General features: G+C 30.6%; 3 protein-coding genes across 4 annotated transcripts in view; 2 read left to right on the top strand and 1 right to left on the bottom strand.

The window, feature by feature from the left end:
- LOC109603416 (metabotropic glutamate receptor 5-like) overlaps positions 1 to 8,919 on the top strand; it is a 45,365-nt gene extending 36,446 nt beyond the window's left edge. Inside the window, exons 5-10 of the mRNA XM_049964704.1 lie at positions 3,063 to 3,232; positions 4,780 to 5,034; positions 5,899 to 6,034; positions 6,414 to 7,114; positions 7,209 to 7,474; positions 8,534 to 8,919. Coding sequence (XP_049820661.1) covers positions 3,063 to 3,232; positions 4,780 to 5,034; positions 5,899 to 6,034; positions 6,414 to 7,114; positions 7,209 to 7,474; positions 8,534 to 8,729 — 1,724 coding nt within the window. The 3' untranslated portion in view covers positions 8,730 to 8,919. The remainder of the gene's footprint in view (positions 1 to 3,062; positions 3,233 to 4,779; positions 5,035 to 5,898; positions 6,035 to 6,413; positions 7,115 to 7,208; positions 7,475 to 8,533) is intronic.
- Positions 8,920 to 10,350: 1,431 nt separating this feature from the next.
- On the bottom strand, positions 10,351 to 16,284 carry LOC109603417 (major facilitator superfamily domain-containing protein 6). 2 transcript variants are annotated; one of them, XM_020019915.2, is made up of 7 exons: positions 15,917 to 16,284; positions 14,625 to 15,119; positions 14,330 to 14,580; positions 13,887 to 14,272; positions 13,005 to 13,370; positions 12,448 to 12,948; positions 10,351 to 12,224 (listed from the first exon to the last, which is right to left on the bottom strand). In XM_020019915.2, the coding sequence occupies exons 1-7, from the start codon at positions 16,021 to 16,023 to the stop codon at positions 12,117 to 12,119; spliced, it is 2,214 nt and encodes a 737-aa protein (XP_019875474.1). In that variant the 5' UTR covers positions 16,024 to 16,284; the 3' UTR covers positions 10,351 to 12,116. The 2 variants fall into 2 exon arrangements, with proteins under 2 accessions (XP_019875474.1, XP_049820971.1); XM_049965014.1 differs by having other exon boundaries at positions 12,441 to 12,948.
- Positions 16,285 to 16,618: 334 nt separating this feature from the next.
- LOC109603418 (uncharacterized) lies at positions 16,619 to 18,874 on the top strand. The gene is made up of 4 exons (XM_020019917.2): positions 16,619 to 16,960; positions 17,015 to 17,892; positions 17,944 to 18,394; positions 18,446 to 18,874. Exons 1-4 carry the CDS (start codon positions 16,627 to 16,629, stop codon positions 18,823 to 18,825), a joined length of 2,043 nt encoding a protein of 680 aa, XP_019875476.1. The 5' UTR covers positions 16,619 to 16,626; the 3' UTR covers positions 18,826 to 18,874.
- Positions 18,875 to 19,368: the final 494 nt, after the last annotated feature.

The following is a 19,368-nucleotide window of genomic DNA, read 5'->3' on the forward strand; positions in this document are numbered from 1 at the left end:
GTTATTCTGTCATGAATCTCTAAAATTTTGTAATAATCAATTTATAATATGAAATTGCCAAATTTACAATATGAAAAAGTATTGAATAGATTTGTTATGGACGTCCATTGTCCCAAATTGATTTATAAATTGCTCCGTTTCAGACACTACAGTATCACTGATTATTTTCTAGTATAAATTATTCAACGGTTGCTCATTGTGGCTCCACAAAAACAGTAACTCAATAGAACATTGATTTCCAAGTTGAAATATTCAGTGGTTGTTAATTGGTAGTATGTGTGTTGTTTATTTATTGTTATTTGAAAAAAACAGGTAAATGTAAATGTACCAAATGACATGTCGCATTTAACTTAAATGGTGTTGTAAAACCTCAAAAGAAGCAAACTGAATATATTTAAATAATTAGGTTAATTTAAATATTTTAATTGAATTTAAATTAGGCTCATTTATTTGGCAATTTGCATTTAATCTATTTGCCATATATTTTTGTAGATGCGCCTTTAAGCTTCAGTGTTTTTATAGTTTATCATGCCGGTTAATAACGGGAGATTAAATTTAATTTAAGGAGTTTATGTATGGAGATTTTAATAACATGATATTAGCACCTTTGTGGAATTTTAATAAAAGTTTTTTTATAATTGGAATTTAAAAATATTGAACTTCCAACTATTCATTCCTTGTAGTGGGCGGTCAAAAGTGGGTCTGATCTAAATGAGTAATCGCGTTAGCCCACTTTGTTTTTGATTACTTAATTTAATTATTACGATTATTTGGTACAAAATATAAATCTTATTTGTAATATTATGATTAATTTATAATACTTATTAAACTAATTATATCTGACTGTAGTTATGTATATTTTAAACATGTAGAAATCTACAAATCATATTATGGACACTATAATCAACAAAATGAATTAATTATTCATGTAATTGAGTACTGATATACTTTTTAAATTTGTAGTATAACTTCCAGTCGAACTCAAACAGTATCATAAAATAACCCTCATATGTGGCACATCATAAATTCAATAAATCTGCTTTGTCAATGTCTGAACTATTCATATGCAGACTGAAGCGAGCCGCATGTTTACTCGAATGTATGTAAAAGATAGTTTTAGTCATGCAACTTCCTTTATGAACAATTTTATTACATTTGTGTGCTCTGACTCGTTTAATATGGCGTTCTAACTGGAATAGATGCCAGAGCTACAATTGGTTTGATACACGTTATTTAACTTCTAAAGATCAATTTGAACAGTATTGGTATTTTTATTAATCTTGGTTAAATCTTATTTTAAATGTCAGTTATAATTAAACTTGAATTCAATATCTAATATGAAAAATTTGGCGCTAACAAAAACCTTATTGTGCCTTTGTAGTTGAATGACTGCCTTTATTCTCCTTGTCGATAATTAAACTAAACTATGAACTTTTGGCTCCGAATAAATTGAGTTCGCTCAAACTTAAAATTATAATCTTAAATAGACTTAACGTATATTAAATATTAATTTAAATTGTTATTAAGCTAAAAACACAAGATAATTAAAATCTAAACAATTTCCTATTACCAGCACACACTTTAACAAAGACATACTAAGAAAAATAATGTAAAGGTAACAACAAATTATCTAATTTAGCTTACTTTATATTTAAACTTGTAGATATTCTATTTAAAAAGAAATCAAAACATTATGCAAATTATATCAATTGCCATGTTATAATAATAATTAATTATGGAAAGAAACTTATCAAAAAACTGTTTAATTATTGAGAAATTTAATTAAAAATATAAATCTAATTATGTTCCTTTGGTTCATAAATCTATATTTGCAATTTCCCTCAACCTCTGATAATCTAATTCATTGAAACATATACCAATCCAAAAAGCAGTAAAAAAAATTGTACAATTGAATTATTCAGTTTGGTTAAATAATTCTATAGATGCATGTTTCAAAACAAAGCGCCAACAGATACAAGTACATAGGTAATGTTAATTAATTTCAGTAAAATTTTGTTATTTACGTTTTAATATTTTTCAGCAGTTTTAACGATCACTTTTTTATATTGTCAATTTGCTCATTAAAAGTTATTTTACAATCTAACAGAACGCCAAGATCTTTAATTTTTTTCTAGTAAATATTCGTTTAAGTAATCTGGAAAGTTAAGATTGGGTTATTTATTCTGTAAAATCGTATACCGTTCTAAAAAGCTGATACATTAAATTCCTTCGTGATACACAAAAATAACAATGTGCATCATTTTTTAACATAAATTATATTGTTGAAAATTTTATCCGATAAAAGAAAATATAAAAAATGGATTTATTATATTGGGTATTATATAATACCATATCCGCAGCTGGGTCGCCTATTTAAGTTGATATAAAACGAATTATTAAATCAGTTACTTTTTATTCAATATTCGTTATTTAAAATTTGTGGGTATTAATATCCATTTACACTCGAGGTACTTCAATTTTGGAATTTCATAATGCAAAGATTTCACCATTCTGACGCAGCGTATAATAGACTCACGTCTCATTTCTTATTAGGACAATGGATTGAGTCGAATGTCATATTGAATACGCCAGAGCACATGAAAGAATATAAAGGATTCTTGGCCACCTTTTCTGTGACATTATCAAGGTTTCTAATATTTCAACTTGTAGGTGCTGAGTGATGAAACTAAAGAACATATTTTATAGATGCTATTTCTAAAGCAATGATTGGAATATAATGTAATTAAATATCTTTATAAGATATATAAAATTATAAGACATTATGCCAGTTTTCAGGAAAAATGTATGTAGTTTCTTTCAGAGATATTTAGGGTGATTTGGATGTACTAAACACAAAATTTATATTCATTTTTTTTTCATTTGATGTTTATTTAACGCGGTGTAACAATTTGTCATTATCTAAATGAATAAGCCTAATATAAATTATAATTTTGTGTTCAAGGCAACGGAATCACTCTAAAAATGTAAAAGAACATTTCTATATTTCAATATGTAAAGAAGTCTTGATGTAAAAAATTAGTTAACCAGAGCGTTATTTACAGGTGACCTAAGCCTGGCGGACAAATACCGGCAGGACGCAAAGCTTAGTTTCGTGATTAAGGCCATCTACAGTCTGGCTTATGCCCTACACGACATGCAGCAGGACATATGTGGCCACGGCTACACCGGAAAGTGTGACAAGCTCCTTCCCTTTAATGGATCTTTATTTAAGGTCTGTTAACCACTACACACACATTTGGTACCTTTACAGCTAAATCAATAATTTAATTTAACTTGTTAGATAAATGATTAGACGTTAAAGAATTTCAATTTGCTTAAAACCAAATAAAAGAAACGAATTTACTAGACGCTTTTATTACGCGACACTTTCTTCACAGATTTTCTTTGGTCCGGCATTCCCAACATTTTCATTTAAATTACTTAAGTGATCCAATTTCGTAGTAGCTTGCTGCCAACTTTTATTACCGAAAATGTTACTTATAAACAAATAAAGTTAAATTTGTCCAAACACTTGTGCCAGTTCAATCCATTACTTAATTAGTTTCCTTTAATTTAATTCAAAGCGGAGATCATTAAATTTGAATAATGTGGTAAAATTGCATTTATCCTCAAAAAACCAACGACTTCTCTCATTTTTTTCCCTTTAAATCGATTTAATAAGTCTATTATTCTGAAAACACCATTGAAATTCTGAATCTTTAATTGTTTTATTCTAATATTATTCCTAAAAAACTTTTTTCTATTATATTGTTAAATAGATTTTAAATTAGAATAAATTAAAAATGATTAAGCATAATTGAATGTTTTGTTTTAAAAATTTGTCTGTGTCACATATAAATACTTTTTACTAGAAACATTTAATTCATTCTAAATTATTTTAAATGAAAATTTATTTAAATATTAATCTATATTTAATTAAACATTTAATAATAAAAAATAAATTATCTGAATTTAATTCAGCATATATTATTAAATTAAATTAAATTTCGTGATGTTTTACATAATTATTAATTGCTAATTTAATTTCATAGGCAATGCTCAAATATTAAATATTCTAAAATTTATTGTAATTAAATAACTATAATCCAAAATATATCTGAATGTAAAATCAGACGATTCTAATTGTGAAATGTTCAATGTTACTTAAAGTTCTTTGACATGGAGATTAATAGTCAAAACACAAAAAAGGCATAAATTATTATAACTTCTGAAATAAAACTTAACTGGAAAAGTTCGCAAAATCTTAAGAAAATTTACGTATGTAGCAGAGCATGATAAAACTACGTCAATTCGACAACTGAGAGTTAACTTGAAGACTCATTTAGCTTAACTAACTCTAACCCAAGCGTAATTTTATAATCGGTCTGTCTCTATTAGCATTTCTGAACACAAGTTCATATATTAATCTGGCAAAAAGGATAAAATGTTTGTTCTTTTGTAACATTTCGTCTTTAATTAACTTGACGTACTTAAAGATTATGAATATTTGGTCTTGGGACAAGGTTAATTTCTGTTGCACGAGAAAAATATTGTGGTTCTGAAATCTAAAAGATTTAATATTAACATCCAGCAAATTGAAATCGTTATATTGGTGCAATAAAAAAACAATTTCTTCCCCTCTTTAATTACTTTACCAATTGAGATACTGGAACTTCTTCGGTTAATGATAACTTTCACTTTAGTGTACCATTTTATCAATCGTGTGTCTCACCACTAACTATATTAACACACATCTAATAGTTCTAATTACTTTTGCAGAACTATTTAATGAACGTATCCTTCGAATATGACGAGGAAATAATAGAGTTTGATGAGAACGGTGATCCCCCAGGACGTTATGATATAATGAATTACCACAAGCTAGGTGATGGTACATTTGATTACGTTCAAGTCGGCAACTGGAACAATCGTAGCCTGCTTTGGAACAATTCCCAGATGCTGCAGTTCGGCCGACAGGGCAACATACCGCCCAGGTCGGTTTGTTCGGAGGAATGCCCAAAAGGACATTACAAAGTAAGTGGTTCGCTTTGCAGTGCGAAATTGTTCGCTTTAAAAATACCTAGTGCTGATAGGATCCGATGGAAATACTTCCATAAATGCCATCGTAATACTAGTTCGAATATTACGAATCGAAAATGAAAATCGTTATACGACACAGAGGCGGAACATTTATTGATTGGAACTCATTATTGTTCTAATTACTTCGATAGGATTTGCACGCATTTGCATACACATATTTACATATATTATTTCTCTGTTTAACGGTGTGACACAGATAAATCTTTTGTTGGATATTTTAACGTACGCCTCGACAATTCATCTGAATCTATCATCTTTAGATTCGGGAGAGACTGCATGCATTCTGTGCATTATTATGTTTGCATATCCTGTCTGTCAACAAATCTCGTCTGTCAACATTTCTACAAGATAATAATGATTTATAATACATATAATATAACTACATTTGACATTGGTTCCATGATATTATTATGAATTATTTATCTTTAGCTTGTTTTACCTCTTCGTAAAATTATATAATAACAAAGTAGCAATTGCATAATGCCACTAACAAAATTAATAATTTCAAAATTCTTTTTTAATAATATCTGTTTTTATATTTTGATAAATTATACAATATTAATCTTATTTAATTCGAGCTAGCGTAAAGAACCAATTTTATTATTTGATAAATGACCACCATCTAAAATCACTAGCTAAATCGAAAATGATTTTCGCTCCAGAACAACACAAGCGACGTATATTGCTTCCGAGCTGCGGTCATAAAAAATCCAATTTGTTCTTGGGCACTCGACTAAACCGTCTACTTTGTCAGCTTCTGATACATACATATAAAATAAACAATGCCATCATTTTCAGAACGTGCAACAGGGCGGCAAGGATAAACGATGTTGTTGGGTATGCGTGCCGTGTCCGGGGGGCCAAATCCTAGTCGAGAAAGGGGAGAAGTGCCAGCAGTGTCCTTTAGGTTTCGTGCCGAATGAGCAGCGAACAGGTGAGTTGATTGCCACTTTCCACCGTCGTACCGAGGATGTGCCACGTCGGATCGAGTCAGATATAACAATCTACGTGTTTTACTTTACGAATCCGTATGGTTGTATCTGGATTACAAAAAGGAAATGTGGTGTAATTGAAAAGAGGAAGGCCGGCTGAATACAAATTTCCGCATAATAATATGTTATTAAAAGAGAAGTAGATGAAATTTGTCAGTTGATGGATATCCCACAACGAGTCTGAAATATTAAAAAAAAACAATATAATTAGTAATTTACGCTAATCAATTTTCCTGTATCGATAATAACGACTCAATAGAGTTGTTCTCGAGACGGCTGCCCATTTAATATCGTCCTCACACTAACAATGGTTTATTACAGAATGTCTGCTGTTGCCCATCGAATACACGCAGTGGTTTGACACACAAGCCATTGTTGCTATGATTTTCGCATCATTGGGTTTCCTGAGCACGTCGTTCGCGTTCGTGGTGTTCATGAAATATAACAACACGCCCGTTGTTAAGTCTTCCACCAAAGAACTGTGCTACATCATACTGGCAGGAATGACGGTGTCCCACGGTTCAATTTTTGCAATCCTGGCTAAACCCTCAGTGATAACGTGTTCATTAACCCGCCTATTACCAGGGTTAAGTTTCGCAATGATCTACGCCGCACTATTGACCAAAACTAATCGTATTGCACGGATATTGGCGGGCAGTAAGAAGAGATTCCCAACGAGGAAACCCTTGTTCATGTCAGCTACCGCTCAAGTCGTTATAACTCTGTTGCTAATAACGGTGGAACTTTTAATCTCTGGGAGCATGCTGCATTATCAGTCACCAAACATTGACTATGTGTATCTCATGAACCGCACACTGTTGGTTTGTAATACCACTGCGGAGAGCATTGTGACCCCGCTGGCGTTTGATTTCTTCCTTATTATACTGTGCACGCTTTATGCGGTTAAGACAAGGAATGTTCCAGAAAATTTTAACGAGGCCAAATTCATCGGATTTGCCATGTACACGACATGCGTTATATGGATTGCCTTTGTCCCCATCTATTTTGGAAGTGACTCAAAGGTAATTCACGATTAACTATTACAAGGGGATTTTCCTTTGATAATTACATTAAAGATTAAACTAGAATATAACGTAATTGAATTTACATTTGCAGGTCATAACAATGTGCATGTGTGTGACTTTAAGTGCAATGGTCACTTGGATCTTCCTGTTTCTACCGAAATTGTACATAATTATCCTGCAACCGGAACGCAACAATAGGGCATTGTTCACAACTAGTAAAACCATTCGTTGTCATATCGGTTCCAGGGTGGCGACCGCCATTTCAGAGAAGAGTTCGACCAACAGTTGGAGGGAGAGTAGCACATCCGCCAAAGATATAGACAGAAGTAGTACCAGAGAAATTGTTCCACAAAAAAGGTTAGTTATATATTACTGTTTGTTTGAAACCTCTCATGTTATTCATTTTATTCAGTTTAAAAAATCATATCTCCCTTATTTTTTAAAATAATAAAAGCGCTTTTAACAAAATAAAATGAATACATGACGAATCTTTTCACCATTCCACATTGTTTCATCCTTAAAGGAGTTTTAAGCGCCGCAAAACCCACGACAAAGACTAGTCTGTTGTCAGCTGAGCGTAACAAGTAAAAAAGTGAACAAAACATGAAAACGCTATATTCATTCTACTATAACAATATAATAGCACAGAGAATGTGTGTCCAGAATACAAAAATAAGTAAATCACGTATATTTCTCTTTTTGTTAGTCTCAAGGAAGCTTATATTTAATATAAGTAGAATAATATTCGGAATATTAAAATCAATAACACAGCGAAATTTCAGCAAAAATTTAGACACTGTTTTTACATTTGTGTATGTTTTTAGGCCAATAACCCAGATAGTGGTAAATTTATGTGTTTCAGTTTATTAATACAGAATAAACGACAAGGCCGATTAAGATGTACAGTAAATAAATTAAATTTGAAGACCAGTGTTAATTAGAAAGAATTTTTCTATAATATAACAATTTAAAAGAAAACACTTTTTTCACATTTGAGTTATTTGTTCTTGTGAATTTCATTTATGTTTGCACCAATAATTAGAAATGTTTGCACCAATAATTGAAAGTACAATTAATAATCGAATGTATTAATTACACATACCATTCATAGATATTAAACCGCATATTGACAATAGGAATTTAATAATGTGGCAATGTAGAATAATCTCAACCAATTAAACATCAACAATCATTAAACATACATATGCATTATAAAACCAGTATAATCATTTCTTTATAATTTTTTAATATATGTATGTGTATTTAATCGATTAACACATTTATATTTTTATATAAAATTAAATTTTCCTACAATGCGGGAGATAAAAAAGGACGCTTCACTAATTTCAAGCTGAAATTCATTCAGCATATCGTAAACATCGCACGGAACGTTAACATCTTTAATTTATTTGAAAGGTCGCTGTCGTGTCAGACTGGTAGCGAGCTGCTTCAAGTCCTCTTGAACCCGAAGGCCCTCATGGAAGCTTGTTCGCCTGTGCACACCCCGTGTGTGCCAAGGATAACGGAGAGCGCTTGCTGCGAAGCCGACAACTGCCAAGTGAAAAGGATCACCATTGAATTGCCGCACAACACTAACGGAAGCGGATACTAGCCTAATTTTATGATAAGTGTTTACATTCTTCCTCTACCTCGTTCTCGTTTAAACTGTAGAAGAAACAAACGGACCATGTAAGAAAGTTTAAGTAAATAAAATGTTTTGTTATTCTTTCGAGATTAAAGTTTTGTAAATAACTAGACTTGAATGCTAAGAATAATTATAGTAGGATTCAGCGGGTATGTATATTTATTTATTCATAAATTAACACTTAATGGATCTCTTATATATGTGGTGCCAAAGAAAATATTCTATGTATTATAATTGTAAATATATGTCAAATAGGATATAAATGTATAAAATATAATAATATGAATCAATGTTAAAAATTTCTACTTACCTTCAAATAATATCCCCAAACTTTAATTTTACTTAAATACATTATTTTATCATGATTTAATGAAAGATTATTTGATAAAAATATATTCATTATATTAACAAATTCAAAATAAATATATTATTATTGTTTAATGTCAATAAAAATTAAAATTGCAAGTTTATAACATTGATTCAAATTATCCAAAGTTTTTAACTATCTACGAGTAAACATAATATAGAATTTAGACAGACATATACTGTTAGTTAAAAGCATGTAAAAAAATGGTTTTCGAGCATAGTTTTTAAATTCAAATTCAGTTTTTAGAAATTTAACTATGCCAAAAATATAAATATAAAAAATAATGTACTTGTTGTTACTTAAGTTATTGTGGGAAACAATCAAATATTAGTATATTAAGTTTTTAAATTATTTTTATCGTAGGTTGTTAATTTGTTAACTTATCCTGAAAAGTTTAATTGTGAAGTTTAAAAAGTATATAAAATTTACAGAATGCTATGTGCGATAATTTTAATAAAAATAAACGATTTCAAATGCATAGATATTTATGTGATATGTGATTGTGCTAAAATATTATTTACACCATTAAATTAGTTATTTGAATGATGAAAATACTTGGTACATATCGATTTATAATATAAATTATATAACTATTGTTCAATTTGATAAATGTAATAAGGAATTTTCAATTGTTAAGATATTGTTTATTTATAATAAATATGTAAATTATCTAGAGACTTAACATGTTATTTATTATAAATGCAATATACTCTCCATTTAGGCTACTTAATATTATAATAAACTAAACTAGTGAAACTTTACCAGATTACGTATAACTCAACATGTACTCTACAAATGATTTTTAACTGATATCTACAATTGACCAAAAAGTAATTAATTCATGTTTAGAATATTTTAAAATTGAAATTTATACTTACTTAAAGAAAATTACAACAAATTTTCCATATTACAAACTTCCAATATATATTAGAAAAACTTTTTCATAAGTCATAATTTTTTAAATTCGTTTTATTACCATGGACCAAACTTTTTTCAACTCCAATAAAATATGAATTGTATATAATTCTAAAACTACGTGGACACAACAGCAATAATCTGATCATTTTCAATAGATGTTTATATGTGACATAAATTTCACAAATGTATCAACAATAAATTTACATGTTCAAAATTTGTTTTATTCATAAAAATATTAACAGTGATCCCCAGGTAAGTTTATTTTTAATATTTTGCACTTGAACTAAATCTAATGAAACCACCCACTTTATAATCAATTTATTTGTTTTATAGCTATTAACTACACGCAGTATGTTACAATACTTTGTCTCAAATAAAACAACTTTTTATATAACACAATAGTGCGACTATCCACCTTTATTTAAGTGCTTTTTACATAAATAATAATTTGCGATTGTTTCAACAACTGTTCGTTATATTTGGATATGTATAGACTAAGGATATCACTTAGTGTCACAATATATTGAGTGACATATACAACATTTTATGATATATGTTGAATATGTTACTATAATGAAAGGGTTTACTTAATCAAGCAATACATTTTATATTACAATTATACTCACATTTATGTATATCATTGCCTGACCATATAACATATTAAGAAATAACATCAACGATAAACAATATCACAATTAAAAAGTATTTATCTACAAATTAAAATAAATACACTATTTATACAATTCTACAATATACACACGATTTAACATATACATAGTGATCGTTTTGTATCTTATTCTTAAACTGTCTGCTTTATGCTAAATTTTACTGAAGTACTATAAAATGATCTTATAAAATATTTCTAATTAAAATGACTGTGACTGACAATTTTATTCAAATTGTGCGTGTTTTAGAAATAATTCAAAATTTGAAATTTCAATAAATATGATTAAGTGTTAACAGAAAAAATTGAATATTTATGGTACTTCAGTACTTTTAATTCTACTCACTCCATATATTTATATGGAGTATTACTTTTTTCACGACAAGTTTACATATAAATAAACAATAATAGAACGAAAATGTTCTATTTAAAACATATTATGTTTAAAGATGCGGATTTTTTTTTCTAGTAACTCACAGATACTTTAATTTTATAATATTACTAATTCTACTATAAATTTATAGTAGTAATGATTATGTTTAATTCTGATTTGAATAAAAAATATGTCTTAGAAATATTAATTTTATTATTAATATGCAATTTGTTTGCATACAATTAAAATATTATACCGCATCTTTAATGAACGAGTTTTAGGTATAATTAAGAAGCATCAATAAAATCAAATCAAATTTTGATACTAGATGAAACGGTAAATCAATTTGTGATTGTATTAAAAAATGTTCCTATTTGTACTTGTTCTTCATGCATTTTACTAGTTTGAGATTCAATTGATTTGTTACATACAATTCTTTTATGAAAGTATAAATATCATGAGTATTTTTCAACTATTGCAACCTTACAAAATGGCAAAAATCTCCTAAGAAAATATTTTCACAAGTTTGACATGAAGTGTTTTTTCGACATGTATGTAGGTACTTATTAACAAATTTATATTTTTAAAAATAACATCTATAAATTTACAGGGTATACTAATAATCCCCATTTTGTATCTTGAAAAACAATTATCTAATTTATATCATGTTCAAATTATGGGTAATCAATTTTATTTAATACATACGTTAAGACCTATGCAAAAAATTTTTTAATGACGATTACCTATAATTTAATTTTTAAATGGAGCCCTTAATAGTCTAATAAATTATAAATTATTATTTCAATACATGTATAAGATAACTCCATTTTAATCACTTTCAAAATACCGACAATAATAATATTCGTATCAAGATTTGTAAATACAATAAATATATACCTAATTTTTAAAATGTATGATTTATTATACTTCAAGAAAATGTGTTAAAATATCAACCTTATTAATAAAAATTTATATGTTTACAAATGATATGATGTGATGTATTTTATGTAGGGGTTTATCATTTCATTACCCTTACCAATCATAATTACCGCTTCCTGTTGTTATAGGCTGCTGAGTTTCTATTGATGTACTGGGTCCTGGAAAATTACAAGTATCTCGAACCGAGCTAGTAGTTCTCATCTGAAATATTTCCCTTTTTGTACGACTTTCTAGTGTACCAAAAATATACTACGCTCTAATAGCTCTCCCTTCCTACATGTTCCTATCTACTTTTTATCATATCATTTTTGGCTAGTTAAATTATGTAAAAAGCTATGAGTTTTAGTTTTCGATATTAGATTTCATAAGCAAATCTAAATGATTGCCAAACAATAGATGAGAAGATAATTTACTTACTTCTTACCTGAAATCCACTACTTCTTTGTTGGCCATTATTTTGAGTAAATGGATTAGATCCGGGTAAATCTAAAGTTCCCCCCTGCCCTACTTGATATGTAGCGCCATAACCATCTTGTTGAGCCAATTCGTGCAATTTAGTGCTCGACAAAGCTCTTGGTATAGGATTGCTCGGTACTCCATGCGGTGCTAGATGCGACGTTTCCTCAGCCACTTGCCTGGGATCTTCAGTTTGAGGGAGGTCCGATACAAAGCCTTGATCTACTCGATAGAAATTGATGAAAATGAAGGCAGCTAAGACAAGTAAGCAGATCAATCCATATCCCCGGAAAGTAGCTGTTGAACCAAATGAACTGACAAACATCCCTCCAATGACGGCGCCGCATCCCCGACCTAGCCCATGATGAATTCCCTGAAGTACACCTTGAGCCGAAGAACGCAGTTCCGGTGGAGTATTGTGAGCGATATAGGAGCAACATGCGGCCCATACGGCGGCATGAGTAATTCCCTAAAATATTTGTTAGTACAGCCATATTTAAAGTGGCATTTGAAAAAGTAACATACCTGCATAAATTCAAATGGTAAAACCCACCATGGATTTGACAACCATGAGATGTACAAGAATCGCAAAGTGTTACCAATTAATCCTAGACAAAGAACTTTGACGTGTCCCATTTGTCTGATCAATCTAAAGCTGAAAAAGTATGCAAAAATTTCCGATATGTGATTTATCACTGAAGCTACACCAAAAAGAGTTGGCGAGCCTCCATAATCTTGCAGGTGCCAGAAGAGGAAAGTGAAGATGAGACCAATGCCGAAGCCCATGAACCAGGCCACAAAGAGAAATGAAGCACATTTCAAGTTTTTAAATTGGTTGAGAACCGTTACCCACTCAGGCATTTCACGAGTTGTTTGGGCAAATATTTTTGTCTGAAAAAAATATATAAATACTTTACTAATTAACAATATAACATTGATATTTTCATATTAGATTTAAGTTTTGTTAAAGAGATTAGGGTGAATATTAATTAGACGAAATATATGGAAATTAATATCTTCTTAATGTGGTACAATAAACTTGCGATCTGAATTTGAAAATTAAAATCATTAATGTAATGCTCAAAATTTCAATATAAAAGTGTGGGAACACTAAAGTATTATAAGCCATAAATTTTTCCTCAACGATTTTTCATTCAGTGGGAAATGCGTAAAGTTGAATTTTATAGACCATGAAAGCCTAACAAGCATAAACTTAATAACAATAAATTTCATGGTTATATTGACTCAAATGCTTTTACTCAATTAAAATAAAAGTTCACTCATTTTATGCAAGTATCATATACTATAGTAATAAATGTATGTTTTATTTTGAATAAAATTAAAATTATGCAATTTTATTAACTGTAAAATAATTTATATATTACAAAAATATGACGAGGATCTTACCTTCTCTTCTTTTGGACCAGATGATGGCAACTCAGCAGTAGTATCAGCCAAAGAAGGCAACTGCAACTGTTGAGCAAGCTGAGCTTGCATTTGATCTTCTCTTGACATTTGAGCTGCTTTTTTCTCCGGATCTTCTATTTGGGGCGGTGGTGGTGGTGGATCATCGTACTTAAAGGTTATTTGTGTAGCAGTGATCAAGGCGGCACCCATGAGAACTGAGAAAGTAGCAAAGCAAATGGTGTAGTTCTTTTCTTTTTTATCTGGTCCACAAGGATGATTTGGGAAGGAAGTGGAATGGTCCAGAGCTATTCCCACAAAGAACATAGCCAAACCCCACCCTAGGGATCCAAACATTCGTTGATGACCGTATGAATCAGCATCTTCTCCTAAATACATAAACTGGTTGTAAACAACAAAAATTTTACAAATTATTAAAATGCTACCTAATAAAGTGATAACCGCCGAATCTGCTAAAGTTATAGCTGGTGCACTAAAGAATTCTCCTATTATCACAAGTAGAAGTAGCAGAAAGAATGCTTTTTGGATATCTTGAGTGCGATATACTATAGAAGATATGATTGGCTGCACCCAACTTTTGTGTTCCTTTTCTTTGTAATTCTTAGCGAAGTTTACATTGATTGGTGATTGTCCAGCATTTAATAATGGTCTGGCAGATCGAACTTTCCTTGAATATCTTAAGAAAACAATTGTAACTCAACAAGACATAATAACACTCACCTAACATAATCTATTGGATCATCTGTATGATACACATATTCGGGTTGTTCCTCTAGTTGAATCGACCTCTTGTTAATCATTCTCATTGACACATCAGGCGTTTTAAGAAATGCCGAATTATTCTTAATCTCAATACAAGAAGTGGCCGGTGGTTGAATCGAACCCAAGGGAACAGTAAATATGATCCAGGATGCTAATGAGGCCAACAATAATATTTTTCCTTTTTGCCATCGATCTGCCAGACTCCCCCAAAACGGTGCCGACAAGAACTCCACGAATGGTCTGCTTCCGATTAGAAGACCACATTGGCTAGCATCCATGCCCATTTGTTTAAAAAACACACCCATTAAGGGAAATAATGAGCCGAACGCTGAGTAGAAAAAGAAATAGAAACTCTTGACTACCAACAGTTCCTGGTCGACTGGACCGAAAACCATTTCTAATATGTCTGATTTTCCACGGATTTTATGTGTGGCTTCTTTTGGTTGTGGATACCTATGTAAAATGATATTTTAAAAATTGTGCTTTAGTTGTTTAATTTTCTCATTTTTAACAATTAAAAATGTTGCTTTAAAATAAATGTTTTAAATGTTACATTGAAAATAGTAAATAGTTTAATAACTTAGTCAGGCAATACACTTAAACATTGTAATTTGTTTAACTTAATATGCATTTAGTATAATGTTAATTTTTGAAAACTTTAGATAACTTGAAATTTTATAACTTATACAATTAAAATTTTAAATAATTCCAATAATTTTACTTATTGTTTTTTTTTAACAAAAAGCCAATTTTTTTTTAATTGAAAAATGTAATAATTAAATTATAATATGAGTAACAATTAAATTTAATTTAAATGTCCAATTTATGGAACCATAAATTTAGCAGTGAACTATTTATAATGCAGAATTTATTATATTTATATTTTGATTCTATAGATTCAATCAATAAAATTTAACATAAAGTGAAATGTTAATTTACTAATAGTGTGTCTTAATGGCTGAAGCTTAAAATGTGAAAAAAAGTTTTCGTAAAAAGTAAACACTGAAATTTCCTCTTATTTTTTGTTGTTAATCTATAAAAATCTAAATTTTTTTAAACAATTTAATTTACTTTTAAATGGGCCATAAATACGAGAACCTTAATAGGATTATCAGAACAAAGAATCTTGTGAAAAAATAAATTTCTTATCAGTTCACATAAACAAAGTTTTGCATCCAATTAGCAGCATTAAAATATTACCTAACATATGAACAGTAACCTAATTCATGAGAATCATTGGATTATCTTACATAGAAGGATCCACTTCACCCTGAGCCTCCGGATCGACCATGGGCCGTACCCCAGGCTGGGGTTGCGTCCCCCCAGCGCTGGGGTACTGGTAGTCTCCGCTTTCCATTTCTTCGCGTTCTTCGCGACACCGACACTTATCACTACCTTAACTGGAATCGATGTTTTCTTTGCGGAAAGCTCGTGGGTGAACAAATCGATAAGCAACGCGCGCCGATCGAGGAAGTTCTGCATGGTAAAGTTTGGTGGCGCCACGATTCACGTCGGTAATACTGTTACTGTATATACTTTGAAAAGCTTTGTGACCTGAAGAGGACTTCAAAGAGTTTCAAAATCAGATTTGTTTAAAACATTGTAACATAAGTCTACTTTTCATAATATCTCTCCCATTTGACCCATTCCTTATTGGAGTTGATTGTGCAGTATTATTAAAAGATAATTATTATCAATGTTGTTTTACTCATTAACATTTTATTTATATTTCAACAATCAATAACTATAAACCAGATAGTGCATTACATTACTTCCTTAAAAAAATATCATTGTAACAGAAGTTAAAAAACTTATGTCATTTTAGACTTATTATTAAAATTTCACTCCAACTTTATATTATCCATCTAAATAAAATTAAATTTTTAAATTGTCATATTTGTGTCAAACTATTTTTCAACAATGACATCTATTTCAAATAAATAGTCCAAATTATGACCGTATGAAAAAACCTACTAGCAACTTATTCAATATTTCCGGAGACAACTCTACAGCTGACAATAAGACGTCTTCGCTCTCACAGGGTGGCATTAAATCACATGTAGTATCTGTAGAAATAAATGATGAAGCCCCCATTGAAAATTGGGTAGTACTTCCTCCCGATGGAGGTTGGGGATGGATAGTGGTTCTGGCCTCGTTCTTCTGCAATTTTGTCACAGATGGATGTTTGTATTCGTTTGGAATGTTTTTAGAAGAAATTGGGGAAGACATGGATGTACCCGCTACAAATGTAGCACTTGCTAGCTCTATCATGAGTGGCTTTTATTTTATGCTGGGCAAGTAATTTTATTTTTACTTAAGTGACTTATTTAATAACTAAATTGTTTTAGGTCCGATAACATGTTCTTTAATGAATAAGTATGGCTTCCGAAGTATTGCTATCATAGGAGGAATTTTTGGTTGCATATCATTTGTACTAGCGTCCATAGTTCAAAGCCTCTCTTTATTTTTAATTTTTCTTGGTGTACTAGGTGGTATCGCTTTTAACATGATATATACCCCTTCATTTGTGGTTGTTGGATTTTATTTTGAAAAATGGCGGGCGATGGCTACGTCTTTGGCTGTATGTGGATCATCTATAGGAATGATTGCTTTTCCATTAATTGCTAAAGAAATTTTATACAGTTATACATGGAGGGCAAAATTTCAAATGATTGGAGGCATGTTGCTATCATGCAGTGTAATTTCATTAACATACAAACCACTGCTTCCAACTAGAGTGTATATTGAGGACGAAAAAAAGGTTCAATTTATTGAAGTAGACTCAATCGGATCGTTTCATTTGGAAAGCGAAAGTGAAAAGATCAAGACTCCATTTCGTACATTTAAGTCCTTGTTATTTCCATCTAAAAAAGATAGCATGTCTGTTATGGATGAAAAAACATCTGTAGATGCTTCATATCTTTTGGGGCTTACAGATGCCAGTATTTCTAGTGTAACCACCAAGAGTATATACAAAGCCACGCCTTCTGAGAAACTAGACACTGTATTTGAAGAAGGAAATGAACAAGAAATAAGAGAACACTGGAATTGTTTTCATATAAATCAGAAAATTCAAGACTTATGGCACAAAATTTCCTGTAAAAAAAGAAACACTTGCGAAAATTCAGCCAGTAGACCTATGTATAGGGAAGACATATTTTTTACAGGTTCTCTCTACACTGTGCCAGAATATTCAAGAACAGTTTTACCTGGCCCGTCCACAAAGGTATCATTCAAAATATTTCTTTTTGTATTATTTTGTCCATTGTTTTTATAGAAATCCGTAGACTATCATATATCAGTGACTAAAGTTGCTTCCGAATATGAAGATAAAAGAAAATACTGTCGGTGTTTTCCTGTGAGCATGGCGTCTACTTTCTCAAAAATGCTCAGCCTTAGTTTAATAAAAGACAAACCATTCAGTTTAATATTACTGAGTGGTATGTTTTCACTTTTGGGAACCTACACACCATTTGTATTCACTGAATTGAGAGCATTGGGGAAAGGCTTAGACCCATCAATGACATTGTATCTTTTATCCGCCATGGGAATTTCAAATACAATTGGCAGAATAGCTTGTGGAGTTATATCATCAATACCCCGGATTAATGCTCTAAGTGTCACCTACATAAGTACAATTGCATGTGGAGTTGTGGTAATTATTTCAAATTACTTTTATTCTATGACTTCACAAATGGTGTATGCTATACTCTTTGGATTCACGATAGGTAATTTATATACAGAATTATTTTTGGATGATGATGTTGATCAATTTTTAGCTTGTTTGGCAGCTCTAAAATCCGTTATTCTAGTGGAACTTTTAGGATTAGAAAAATTAACAAACGCATTTGGACTCTTAATCCTGTGCCAAGGTTTAGCAAGTTTTATGGGAGTGCCAATAGCTGCCTCATTAAAATCATTAACTGGGAATTATGATGTGAGTTTTCTATTCGCTGGATCTTGCATTGCTCTTAGTGGACTAATACTCATTCCAATACATTATCTAAAGAAAGATATAAATGTCGTCGTAGCAAAAGAACAAGACCAAGAAACGGTAGCTACCTCTATCAAAGATGAACAACAATCTGTTATTTTCGATAACAGTGACGCTGGCTTTACAGAGCAATCACTTCCTGTTGAAGGAGATAAAAGTATTTAAGTCTCAAAAAGTGTCAGAATGTTTATAATATACATTCTTAAAACTAATATTAAGCTTATTATTAATATATAATAAATATTTTCCGCTATTTATAAAACAAATGTACAAATGTGTGGTACATATAATATGTAAAGGTGTTAAAAATGAATGTAAAGTATTTAAAGAAAAGTATAGTTTATTATGGACAAAAATGAACACGAAACATCTACGTAGAAAAGTTTCGTCAAAGTGCTCTCCAACGACAACCGGAAAGGAAGCTGGAATATTATCTTACAGGCATCACGTTGGTCGTTGTGTTCTGCTGAAAGCTTAAGTAAACAGCAGCTCGATTTAATAAACCAATAAGACCTAGAAACTTATCACCTACAATATCCATCCAAATGTAATTAAAAATATTTTATGTCCACATACTTTTACAGCTTGAAGATTTTCGAGGTTCAACAACATTTCTGGTGAATCCATCTACAAGAAAGTAGTAGCAAAAATTAATTGTGCTTAATGAAAGTTTGAATTCGTTGAGTATGATACGGTTAAAGCTGCTCG

Source organism: Aethina tumida, chromosome 3 (assembly GCF_024364675.1).
Source record: "Aethina tumida isolate Nest 87 chromosome 3, icAetTumi1.1, whole genome shotgun sequence".
Classification (NCBI taxonomy): Eukaryota; Metazoa; Arthropoda; class Insecta; order Coleoptera; family Nitidulidae; genus Aethina; species Aethina tumida.

What these genes read in the sequence shown, in the direction of transcription:
- LOC109603418 (XM_020019917.2), top strand. Translation starts at nt 16,627, where the DNA reads ATGAAAAAACCTACTAGCAACTTATTCAATATTTCCGGAGACAACTCT. An exon ending in TACCTGGCCCGTCCACAAAG is followed by an intron (nt 17,893 to 17,943) that starts GTATCATTCAAA and finishes TTGTTTTTATAG; the next exon opens with AAATCCGTAGACTATCATAT. An exon ending in ACTCTTTGGATTCACGATAG is followed by an intron (nt 18,395 to 18,445) that starts GTAATTTATATA and finishes ATCAATTTTTAG; the next exon opens with CTTGTTTGGCAGCTCTAAAA.
- LOC109603417 (XM_020019915.2), bottom strand. Translation starts at nt 16,023, where the DNA reads ATGGAAAGCGGAGACTACCAGTACCCCAGCGCTGGGGGGACGCAACCC. An exon ending in GGCGGTTATCACTTTATTAG is followed by an intron (nt 14,273 to 14,329) that starts GTAGCATTTTAA and finishes TTATGTATTTAG; the next exon opens with GAGAAGATGCTGATTCATAC. An exon ending in AAAGAAGTAGTGGATTTCAG is followed by an intron (nt 12,225 to 12,447) that starts GTAAGAAGTAAG and finishes GAAATATTTCAG; the next exon opens with ATGAGAACTACTAGCTCGGT.